The sequence below is a fragment of the Stenella coeruleoalba genome, assembly GCF_951394435.1.
Source record: "Stenella coeruleoalba genome assembly, chromosome: 12".
Taxonomy (NCBI): Eukaryota; Metazoa; Chordata; class Mammalia; order Artiodactyla; family Delphinidae; genus Stenella; species Stenella coeruleoalba.
This window is the reverse complement of record NC_137158.1, coordinates 81642436-81655451: the sequence shown is the minus strand read 5'-3', so window position 1 is coordinate 81655451 and position 13016 is coordinate 81642436. Positions and strand designations below refer to the sequence as shown.

The following is a 13016-nucleotide window of genomic DNA, read 5'->3' as shown; positions in this document are numbered from 1 at the left end:
CGCCCTAGGTGGACAGAGCGAGGTCATTATAACTGTGAGCGCTTTGGGCAGGGGTTCTCAGCCTCAGCACCAGGGCTATTTTGAGGTCAGATAATCCTTTACTGTTTGGAATTTGTCCTGTCATTGTAGTGTGTTTAGCAGCATCCCTGGCCTCCACCCACTGGATACTGATAGCACTCCCTGCTCCCCAGTTGTGACAGCCACGTCACAAGGTCTCCAGACACTGCCAAGTGTCCCTGCGGGACAGAACCATTGCCTTAGGACACCAGGACTTAATTCTCTCCCAGAAGCCCACTGGAAAAGGCTGCTGCTGCAGCACCCACCCTGTGCAGCCACGGAGCTAGGCTTCACGGGTATCCCGAAGGATGACCGGTATCCCGAAGGATGTCCAGTATCCCTGAGGGCCGACGGGAGCTCCCTGAGCCATGACGGGTACTCCTCGAGCGCTGCAACATGACTTTCGTTGAAGGACATTTAAGGGGCTCCCAACTTGCTGGTATTAAAAGAATAATCACCACGTTATAACCCATCTTTGAGCACTTGTTGAAAGATTTTAAAGCTCTTTAAACCTTTCAGATATGGTGCTCTGTACAAATAAAGGTCATTCTAAAATGTCAGGCTTCATACCTTTTGAATGCTCCAGCTCGACAACACATGTCAGCCACAGTTGCTGATTATACGTAGACAGCGGGTTTGAAGGTATCTGAACTGGCTTTAGCTGAGGCGAAAAGAAAAAGAAGTTAAAAAATCCATGTGATCTCTTCAGTTGAGTCTACCCAATGTCTCACCTTAACATACAAAATCTACATTTACACAAAAGGTTGGAGTGTTAGCTCTGAAACAGAAACATGTAGTTTTCCTTTAGTCAATATAAGTAAAATTCTGCCTTTCAAAAAAATAAAGGACTAACTTTCTGCTGCAATTCACTTGTCTCTCATGAAAACTTCTAAAGCAGTTAGCCTTGGGACAATATACCTACTTAAATACCAAGAAAAGGCCATCTTGGAGAAAAAAATTAAAGTGCATGTGATGATACATATAATAAGATAATAAAGGACACCAACAAATATTTTCATATTCACAAGAATCTTTTTTTTTTTAGTAACAATATGCCAGACATGTCACTGACATCTGTCATTTTCAGCTTTAACAGCCCTAGAGAGAAAAATTAGAGGGGGACCACATTGCCAGTGACGTTTCTGCAGTGTCTGCTGAAAAACACAATACCGGTGCCTAACAGCAAGGGACACAGAAGAAGCTGCCTGAGGAGCCCGATCCTAGCTCCAATGACAAGCATCATTTGAACGTAAATGGGTAGTTTTTGTGTTTTAATGCTTCTGGCAGATCTCAGTGAAACTCCCTGTGCCCGGAGACTTGCCCCAAAGCCACCAAGACAATGCAACCAACTGGAGGATGATCTATAACCTGTCAGGAGTGAGGACCACCTTTTGGAAGTGAGTCAGTTCTGGGGGACGGCTGCTATTTTCAGTGTCAAAAAAGGACTTACCTCCTGAGACGGAAACGGAAATTTGAAAAGACCAAACTATGGTCAGGAAACCCTATGGTGGCACCTCTTCAAACAGATCCTCCATCTGAGAGTTAAGGAAAATAAAGAAATGCCAAAAAAAAAAGGGGGGGGATGATAGGCCAAACAAGGGCCCAAAACGTAAGTTTTCGGACATTTTTCTCCTTTTGCTTTTTTGAGAATTGGCGGTGGAAACTTAGCAGGGAGCTGGGAGAACGAAGACGGGGGTTGGGTGGGGTGGGGTATTGGGTCAAATAATCAGATTTAAGCCGCACACCTTACAAGGCAGTGAGAATGTGGGACGACTGCTTTCAGTTTATAGATGAAGATACTTCGATATCAGAAAAAGAAAAGGCTTAGTTGTTTGGGCTCTCACAAACGTTAGCATTTATTAAAGAAAACCAAAGTTTTCCAATTGGAAGGACCTCTGGTTTTCTCTAAAGATGGTGAAGAATCAAGGCACATTTTATTTTTTAAAAAAGAAAAGAAACAGGATTTTTCATTTAAACTGAGTTCATGCAAGAATTACCGATCATTAGAAAAAAAACTGTTACCGTTAGAAACCTGACAAAAAGACCACTTCTTAACTTAGGCAAATATAATAAAAAAAGAGGCAGAAACCTAAGTGAGCATCGTTAGAATTTATACTCTAGTAAGTCTTGCGCACAGGAGGAATCAGGAGGACTTAACCAGCCTTTGGAAATGAACTGCTCCTCCCTAAGAGGTAACATCACCAAACTTTCTCAGCACTGAGGGAACTATTACAGCAGAAAAGGTAATTTTAGCAAACAAGGACCCAGAGGCCAGCAGCTGGCGGTAGAGTGAGAAATGTGTGCTGCCCAAGAAGCAAGCTGCTGGGCAAGGGGGACAGGTTTGACCTTAACGACCCTTTAAGCAGGACCATTTCTTAGTGACCCTTAGACCCAGTCTTACCTCTTTGCTATTATTTAGTGAAAAATTAGCTGCAGAAGTCTGGATCACTTTGGGTCCTAAAGGGTAACAGGGAAAGAAAAAAGCAGGTTATAACTATATTGATAATTAATGCTGACTTTTTTCAAATGCCAAGAAAGACTCATATATTATACAGAGGCAGTCTTTTCCCTGGTCTATCTTTAAAGGTAGGTATATATATATATATACACACGCACATACATAAACACACACACATATACGTGTAAAACATACAAACACAAGCACACAGTACCCACTCTGCTGCATGTGCTGACCGCCCAACACAGGTGAGCACAACATGACCCCATGCAACGCACACGATGTCCATGGGGCTCTATGTGGGCAGACCCCCTCCCTTGCTCTCTGGGAAGGCTCTCTGGAGGGCGTGGATCCAAGAAAGCATTAACGACACAGACGCTATCTATATATATTTTGTATAAAGATTTCTCCTAAAAAAATTAAGACACATTTATCCATTCATCCAATTAATCCAATCTTCCAAATTATTAAGTTGAGGATATTAAAAAAAAAGTATATATACTAACAATATACCAAGGCTTTTCCCAAAATAACATAAACAAGCTTCATAGAATCTTATACTGTAATATTTCAGAGCTTTGGCCTTAAAAGAAGTAGTCAAAGGAAACACTGTGAACCTGATTTCATTTACGACTGGGTTTGTCCCGAAGCAAACCCTCGCAGCTTCTGACGCCAGTGTTCCGGCTGCCTCCGTGGCCACGCCCAGCCTGTTGCCAAGCACCCTCCACTTGGAGGAGGAGACACCTGAGTACAAACCTCAACCAGTGCAGGAGCGTGTCTCTGGGGCACATTCTTGCAGGCTGAGCAGAGATGTCACTGCGTAGGAAGGAGGCGTGCACCCACAGAGAGGCTTCTTTCTTTTTTTTTTAAAAATAAATTTATTTATTTACTTTTGGCTGCGTTGGGTCTTCGTTGCTGCGCGCGGTCTTTCTCTAGTTGTGGCGAGAGGGGGCTACTCCTCACTGCGGTGTGCGGGCTTCTCATTGCGGTGGCTTCTCTTGCTGTGGAGCACGGGCTCTAGGCACATGGGCTTCAGTAGTTGTGGCACGCAGGCTCAGTAGTTGTGGCTCACAGGCTCTAGAGCACAGGCTCAGTAGTTGTGGCGCACGGGCTTAGTTGCTCTGTGGCATGTGGGAACTTCCCGGACGGGGCTCGAACCCATGTCCCCTGCATTGGCAGGTGGATTTTAACCACTGCACCACCAGGGAAGTCCCAGAAAGGCTTATTTCCAACAGATTCACAATCGGAGTGCACAATCGGAGTTCCAGGAAGTAAGGCAGCCTGGCTTCTCAGGAAGAACTAAGAACTGGGAGTCAGGAAAGTCTAGACTCGAGTCTCAGCTAACAGGCTTCCTGGACCTCATTTCCTCATCTGCAAAACGAGGTGACTGACCCAGTGGTCCCTTGGGCACTCTGAACTCTGAAATCCTAATAACCTTACTATAGAAAGTAACTAGGAGCAGAGGACTTGTGTGTCTACTCGACTGGGCCACACAGTGCCCAGATAACTGGCTAAACATTACTCTGGGTGCGTCTGTGAGGGTGTTGCTAGGTGACACTACCTCTTGAATCAGGAGACTAAGTAAAGCAGACTGCCCTCCCAGTGGCGTGGGCCTCATCCAAATCACTGAAGGCTTGAACAGAGCAAAAGGCTGAGTAAGGGAGAATCTGCTCTCTTCCTCGGGGCTCTCGGTCTTCAAGCTGGTACATGAGTCTTCACCTGTCTTCAGACGCAGGAACACTTACACCATCGGCTTTCCTGGGTCTCCAGCTTGCCGACTGCAAACCGTGCAGCTTCTCGGCCTCCATAATCACGTGACACACTTCCTTGTAATAAAATCTCTCTCTCTCATCCACCCACCCCCATCTCTCTCTCTGTATCTCCTATCGGTTCAGTTTCTCTGGAGAACCCAGACTAACACAGATTTTGGTACCAAGAGTGGTTCTAGAGGAACAGCATGTTAAGGGTGAGTATTCTATACTGGTTCTGGGGTTTCTGGAATTGGTTCTCTGATCTGATTAAAGATGCTAATGACTATATGTTCAGTAGTAAAGAGAGCACTGATAGTTCATGAACATATGCAAAACAGTTCCATTAGATACTCCTGATCAACCACTTACTATGAGAAGCAAGGAGGTAAAGGACTCTGTTTACTATACTTTAGAACATTCTTGGAAAACTAACAAATGCAATGAGGCTCGCTGGTTGCTCCTAATGTCACTGGACAAAGTGGTGAAAGAAAAGGATGAGCTCAGGGATTTGAATTCCCACCTCAAGTGCCACACCCATGACCTGAAAGCTTCTATGTGTGCCCTGAAGGAGACCCTTATTTCCTATGGCCACAGAGCTGAGACTGATGAAAACCAAACCGGAATCTCATCCAGCAACTGGCTGAACTACACCCCTGAACTCCCAGCCTCGCAGGGTGTCCCGATGCTAACGTGACTGCACTGACTGGGAGAGAAGGGATCCTGTTCCGGGGACGCGCAGGAAGATCCTGATGAAGCTGGGGACACTGAGCTACTAAATTCTCATGAGTCCTTCCCCAGGGGAAGTTCTCCCCATTCCTGGTGGAAGTGGCCTTCCCACCTCCTTGTGTGGGATTAGCCCCGCTTCGCCTAAGGAACACCAATGGCCTCCACTGAGGCAGCTGCTGTGTAGGACGATGCTAATCCTCCCAGGACCCGCCCCCCACCCCTCTTCATCTCCAGACCTATAACTAGACTCACATCCCAGCAGGCCCAGAGGTGAGGCCCGTGACCCATGAGGACATGTGCTACACTCCAAAAGAACTACTTGAGTCTTCTGAGTTATACAGACAGAAGCCCAGGGAACACGTACGGGATAATGGTGGAAGGAACAAAAAGTGGTCTCAGGCCAAACGTACGGATGTGGGTTCTCTAAAAAGAGACTCTGCACTGAAAGTTGTAGCTCAGGTAGTCAGAAAGGACTCTTAACAGTCTGACTGGGTGGTTGGCTAACACGTGGACCAAAAGGTGGTTCCCAGTGAGTGAATTAGAAACGCTGCATCTGCCCAGGTTTAACGCAGAGGAGGGGAATCAGGGGCTTAGGGAGCTGGATTGCTAGGGTGGCTCTGTCATTTCAGACCTACTGGGAGCTTCCAGAAGACATACCTTTCACCACTGCTGTGAGAAATAAATTTGTGAGGGGAGACCCAAGCATCCTTAAAGAGCTCCATGACTGCCCTTCTCTGCAGGCCAGGCCTTACCATGGCAACCACAGTCCCTGAGTTGGGAAAACAGCATGCAGCGGGAATAAGTGGATCCCAGCAGTGACGGGGCCGTGTAAGATGAGGCGGGTGAGCTCACGTAATGGGCGGCAGGGGCACAGCAGCGGTCAGAAGAGCCCAGTCCCTGCAGACCTACAGCGTTAGCTAGCTGCTCATGGGGTCCCTAGAAGTGAAAGACACAGGAAGCCTACCAAATCATCACTTGATCTGTGTAAGCAGGAGAGTTCTAGGTCAAGTGAACAACAGCCTAACCTGTATCATAAAAACAGAGAATGACAACTCATCAGTACTTTCCAGATTTGAGCCAGTTTACAGACCCAAAGGTCCTTGAACAAAGGGAAGGTTGGGTCCCCTTAAGAAAGAACGCCAGTACACTGCCGAGCATTTATACTGTTAATCATTCGTCCAAGGAAACCTATAGCCTTTTACCAGGACAAATGCATCAAGGGAAAAAGATCAGATGTTTTCGGAACTACTGGACACTGGCTCTGAACTGACACTAATTTCAGGAGATCCGAAATATCACTGTGGTCTACCGTAGTAGGGACCTATGGAGCCCAGATGATCAGTGGGGTTTTAGCTCAGGTATGTGTCACCATGGGCGCAAACCCGTCCTATGGTTAATTCCCCAGTTCCAGGATGCATAATTTGAATTGAAATACTCAGCAGCTGTCAGACTGCCACATTGGTTCCCTGACTTGTGGAGTGAGGGCTATTATGGTGGAAAAAGCACTAGAACTGCCTCTACCTATGAAAATACTAAACCGAAACAAGATCGCATTCCTGGAGGGATTGCAGACATAAGTGCTACCATCAAGGGCTTGAAAGATGTCCACCAATCCCCATTCAACTCACCCATTTGGCCTGTGCAGAAGCTTAACCAGGTGGTGATTCCAATTGAGGCTGCTGTGCCAGATGGGGTTCCACTGCTTGAGCAAATCCACACGTCCTCTGGTGCCTGAGATGCAGCTACTGATCAGGCAAACGCCTCTCTCTCCATCCCTCACAGTAAGGCCCACGAGAAGCAGTTTGCTTTCCGCTGTCGAGGCCAGCACTACTTCGCTGCGCTACCTCAAGCTGTATCAACTCTCCAGCCCCATGTCACAATTTAGCTCACAGAGATCTCGATCATCTTTCCCTTCCACACGCCATCGCACTGGCCCATTACACTGATGAGCTCATGCTGACTGGACCCACTGAGCAAAACGTAGCAGCTACTCTGCACTTACTGGTAAAACATTTGGCGTCAGAGGGTGGGAAACAAACCCAATTAAGATGCATGTGCCTTCTACCTCAGTGAAATTGCTAGGGGTCCAGTGGTGAGAGCCATGTCGAGAGATCCCTTCTGAGGTGAGAGATAAGTTGCTGTATCTGGTCCCTCCTACAACCCAAACGGAGATACAACGCCTAGTGGGCCCCTTTCGGATTTCGGAGGCAACGTGCTCCTAATCTGGGTGTGACACTCTGGCCTATCTACCTCGTGACCCGAAAAGCTGACGGTTTTGAGTGGGGCCCAGACAAGAGGAGGCTCCTCACGGGCCAGGCCACCATGGGAGCTGTTCTCCGCTCGGGTCACGTGATCCAGCAGCTCCAGTGGCGCCTGAAGCACCGACGGCAGAAAGGGACGCTGTTTGGAGCCTCTGGTCGATGAATCTCAGTGCACGCCCTTAGGGTTATGGAGCGAAGCCCTGCCGTCCTCCACAGACAACCACTCTCCTTTTGAGAAACAGCTCTTGGCCTGAAACAGACTGAAAGCTTAACCACGGACCAACAAGTCACCATGTGACCTGAGCTGCCCATCAGGGCCTGGGTGTTACCGGATCCATCAGCCACAAAGCCGGGCGGGCACAGCAGCACTGCACCATCGAATGGACGCGGTACATACGTGATCTGCCCGAGCAGGCCCTTGGATGGCTCAAGTCACATGAGGAAGTGGCCAAATGCCGCGGCCCCCACTCCCGGGACACTGCCTTCTCCTCCCAGCCCGCACCTACGGCCCCACGGGGAGCTCCCCGCGATGAGCGTGGGGAAGAGAAGACGCCCGATGTGCGGACACCGCCCCCCAGTGGACAGCTGCAGAGCCACAGCCCCTCCCTGGACACCCCTGAAGGACAAGGTGACGGAAATCCCCGCAGTGGGCAGAACCTGGAGCACCGCGCCTGGCTGCTCACGCTGCTTGGAAGGAGAAATGGCCTGATGTGCAACTGTTTACCGGTTCTTGGGCTGTGGCCACTGGTTTGCTGGATGGTCAGATACTCCGAAGGAACATGATTGGAAAACTGGTGACAAAGAAATCTGGGGAAGAGGTATGTGGCCTGACCTCTATGAATGGGCAAAAAAAGTGAAGATGTTTGTGTCCCATGTGAATGCTCGCCGAAGGGTGACCTCACCAAAGGGTGACCTCAGCAAAGGGTGACCTCAGCAGAAGAGGATCCTAATCAACACGTGGAGAGAAGATCCATTCTGTGGATCGGTATCCACCCGTCATCGCCCAGTGGGCTCGTGAACAAAGGGGCCGCGGCGGCAGGGATGGAGGTGACACGTGGGCTGGGCAATGTGGACGTCACTCACCAAGGCCGACCTGGCTACGGCCACCGCTGAGTGCCCAACCTGCCAGCAGCAGAGATCAGCACTGAGCCCGACATCACACCCTTCCCCGCGGCCATCAGCCAGCGACCCGGCGGCAGGCGGATCACACCGGACCACTTCCATCGTGGAAGGGGGCAGTGTCCTGCCCTGACTTCAACAGACACTCTGGGTAGGGATTTGGTGTCCAGCTGCGTGGAGCCAATTCTCCCGTAGCCGGTATGCACAGGTCCAGGAAGCAAGGGGTGGACACGGGCGTGGCACTACTGTTACCCCAGGGGACCCACTAGCAAAATTTTTGCTTGCTGTTCCCACAGCCCGACGCTCTGCTGGCCTAGAGGTCTTAGCTCCACAGGGAGGAATGCTTCCACCTGGAGACACTGAACTGGAATTAACACTGCCACCCGGCTACCGTGGGCTCCTCATGCCTCGGAATCGACGGGCAAAGCAGGGAGTTCCTGCACGGGCCGGGGTGACTGACCCTGACCACCACGGGGGAAGTGCACCCCTACTCCACACTGGAGGCAGGGAGGAGTACATCTAAGGAGATCGCCTAGGGCATCTCTCAGTATTACCAGGCCCTGGGATTAAGGTCAATGGAGAACTACAACAACCTAATTCAGGCAGGAATACTAATGGCCCAGACTCTTCAGGAGTGAAGGGTTGGGTCATCCCACCAGGTAAAGAACCACGACCCACTGAGGTGCTTGCTGAAGGCAAATGAAATGTGGAACAGGTCATGGAATAAGGTAGTTAGAAATAGCAGCTATGACCACCTGACTAGTTGCAGACACAAGGACTTTAACTGTCACGAATATTTCCTCCTTACTTTGTCATGAGTATGTTTGTGTGCATAAATATATATACTAAGAAAACACCTTTGTTTTCTTCCCTCTCTTATTCCCTTATCAAGTAACAGAAGCTGTATTATTGACTTTATATCACAGTATTTAAGTCACAGGATACGAAGAAGAGTAAGCATTGCTCAAGGACCCTACCTGCTCTCCTGCGGAAGGGGTAGCGAGTTTGGGGTTATATCCAGGGTAGTTGTTATCATGTCAGAAGGAACAATGACCTTGTTATTGTCTTTATTTGGAGATCAGGTATGGTTTAAGGAGATGTGCATGGATGCCAAGTTGACAGGGGGTGGATCTGTGAGGTTTACACGCCATGGTGTGCCCAGATATCTGGTTAAACATTATTCTAATTGTGCACTGAGGGTTTCTGGATGAGATGAACATTTGAATGGGTAGCTGAGTAAAGCAGGCTTCCCTCCCCCGTGTGGGTAGGCCTCAGCCAATTCACTGAAGGCCTGAATACAGCAAAAAGGCTGAGTGAGCGAGGAAGAATTTGCTCTCCTTCCCTGACTGTCTTCAAGCTGGGACATCAGTCTTCTGCGTTTGGATGGACTTGGGCTCAGACTGGAACTTACACCACTGGCAATCCTGGGTCTCCAGCTTGCTTAATGCACATCTGGGGACTTCTCAGCGTCCATAATCACATGAGCCAATTCCTTACAATAAAACTATACACCTGAATCTATATAAACAGATATGGTTCTGTTCCATATATACATATTGGTCTGTTTCTCTGGAGAACCTGCTAACGCTAGAGCTCTACAGAAGGAAACGGATATGGAAATCCTAACATGGTCTTTTTCATCTCAGCCTTGGTGCAACACTGTTCATTTCTGCAAGAGTGGAGAAGGTTTCATGTAATCATGATGTTGGTACTTAAGGAAACAAGAGTGGGCTGAAGTGCTGTGAGACTGGAGACCCAGGAGAATACTAACGCCTCCCCTACCAATCTTGAAGGACAGTTGTGAAAATCAAGTAAGATAACAGAGGTGACTCACGTAACTGGGATTCCTTGGTGAATTCACAGGGAGAAAAAGAAGAGGCTGGACACAACTGCTGTTGTCACCATCCTCATCTTCATCAGCAGGACGCAAATGGCACCTAAATAACCACCCTTTCCCCCAGCTTCCTCAGCCCATTCACTACCTAAGCTTCAGTTCAGGTCAAGAAACTAGCCTTTGGAGGCACAACTGCCTCTGGGACAGGTTAAGCCCAACTGTCATTCACACTTTAATGTTAAGTGCTGTAGTTAAATAAACTACCCTCACTGAAAAAGGTATTTAGGAGGACGGGAGGAACAGCCTCAGCAGGCTCCTGGTCTCCCACCCCTGGACTGAAGAGACCTGGGTTTCTGACTTAGGTTCTCCGTTTCCCATCTCTGTGAAAGGGGGCTGGCCTGGATGATTGCAGAGGCATTTTCGAAGCTCAGATGGTGATGGGTGGCTCTTCCCCTCACACAGCACCTGCAGGCTCCCTCCTGCTCCAGGTGTCGCCACAGCAGCCTCTCGGCTCCTCAGGGGCCTTCCCCACCCCTGCTCACCACTATCTCACTCCCTCCCCAGAATCTGCTGCACTGGAACCATTTATACGGCCCGGCTCCCCAATCAGCCAGCACGTTCTGGATTCCCCAGCACCCAGGCAGGTCCTGGAACCCAACAGACTCTGCCAACACAAGGTACGTGGTCAAGGCCGCCTGGCGCCGCCAAGCTGAGTGCAGGCCCTGGCTGCTGTGCAGCGCATGACCAGGGTCACCCCTCCGTGCGCCACCCTCCATGATGGGGCCATCAGGGGATGAGAGCAAGTGGGTACAGCTGGGCCGGGCTGAATGGCACTGCACCAAGGTAACCATAAATGACAAGATGGTCAAAAACTGTTCCTCACCTCAGGGAACACTCCCAAAGTCATTCTATGAAGACACCACCACCCTGATACCAAAACCGGACAAGGACACCACCAAAAACGAAAATTACAGGCCAATATCTTTGATGAATATAGATGCAAAAATTCTCAACAAAATATTAGCAAACCAAATCCAACAACATATAAAAAAGATCATACACCATGACCAAGTGAGATTCATCCCAGGGTAACAAGGACGGTTCAACATACACAAATCAATCAATGTGATACTCCACAGCAACAAAAGACAAAAACCACATGATCATCTCAACAGATGCAGAAAAAGCATTTGATAAAATTCAACATCCATTCATGACAAAAACTCTTATCAAAGTGGGTAAAGAGGGAACCTAACTCAACATAATAAAAGTTATTTATGACAAACCCACAGCCAACATAATACTCAACAGTGAACAGCTGGAAGCCTTCCCACTAAAATCTGGAGCAAGACAAGGATGCCCACTCTCACCACCTCTATTCAACAGAGTACTGGAAGTCCTAGCCACAGCAACTGGACAAGAAAAAGAAATAAAGCGTATCCAAATTGGAAGGGAAGAGGTAAAACTGTCATTATATGCAGATAACATAATGCTATTTATAGAAAACCCCAAAGAATCCATGCAAAAACTACTAGAACTGATAAATGAATTCAGCAAGGTAGCAGGATACAAGATTAACATACAGAAATTGGTTGCATTTATTTACATTAACAATAAAAATATCAGAAAGGGAAAGTAAAAAAAAAAATCCCTCTTAAAATCACATCAAAAAAAATAAAATACAGGATTTCCCTGGTGGCGCAGTGGTTAAGAATCTGCCTGCCAATACAGGGGACACGGGTTCGATCCCTGCTCCAGGAAGATCCGACATGCCGTGGAGCAACTAAGCCCATGTGCCTCAACTACAGAGCCAGCACTCTAGAGCCCTCGAGCCACAACTACTGAGCCCACGTGCCACAACTACTGAAGTCCGCACACCTAGAGCCCGTGCTCCGCAACAAGAGAAGCCATCCCAATGAGAAACCCGCACACCATAACGAAGAGTGGCCCCTGCTCGTCACAACTAGAGAAAGCCCACGTGCAGCAACGAAGACCCGATGCAGCCAAAAATAAAATAAAAATTAATTAATTAATTAATTAAAAAATACTCAGGAATAAACCTGACCAAGGAGGTAAAAGACTTGTACCCTGAGAGCTATAAACACTGATAAAGGAAACTGAAGATGATTTAAAGAAATGGAAAAATATCCCATGTTCTTGGATTAGGAGAATTAATATTGTTAACATGGCCATACTACTCAAAGCAATCTACTGATTTAATGCTATCCCTATCAAACTACCCATAACATTTTTCACAGAACTAGGACAAATAATCCTAAAATTTACATGGAACCATAAAAGACCCAGAATTGCCAAAGCAATCCTGAGGAAAAAGAAGAAATCTGGTGGCATAACCCTCCCAGACGTCAGACAATACTATAAAGCTACAGTAATCAAAATAACATGGTATTGGCACAAAAACAGACATATGGATCACTGGGACAGAATAAAGAGCCCCCAAATAAACCCATACACCTATGGTCAATTAATCTTTGACAAGGGAGGCAAGTACATACAATGGAGAAAAGACAGACTATTCAGCAAGCAAGTGGTGCTGGGAAAGTTGGACAGCTGCATGTAAATCAATAAAGTTAGAACACACCCTCAAACCATACACAAAAATAAACTCAAAATGCCTTAAAGACTTAAATATAAGACATGACACCATAAAACTCCTAGGAGAGAATATAGGCAAAACATTCTCTGACATAAATCGTAGCAATGTTTTCTTAGGTCAGTCTCCCAAGGCAATAGAAATAAAACCAAATATAAACAAATGAGACCTAATTAAACTTATAAGCTTTTGCACA

At 47.7% G+C, this 13016-nt stretch overlaps 1 protein-coding gene across 2 annotated transcripts in view; it reads right to left on the bottom strand.

Moving 5' to 3' along the window:
* The window catches only part of TMEM181 (transmembrane protein 181), a 48116-nt gene that overhangs the window by 23189 nt on the left and 11911 nt on the right, over nucleotides 1-13016 (bottom strand). For both annotated transcript variants that reach the window (XM_079939893.1, XM_079939894.1), the window contains 2 exons: nucleotides 2459-2514; nucleotides 628-718 (listed from right to left, as the gene is read on the bottom strand). In XM_079939893.1, coding sequence (XP_079796019.1) covers nucleotides 628-718; nucleotides 2459-2514 — 147 coding nt within the window. The remainder of the gene's footprint in view (nucleotides 1-627; nucleotides 719-2458; nucleotides 2515-13016) is intronic.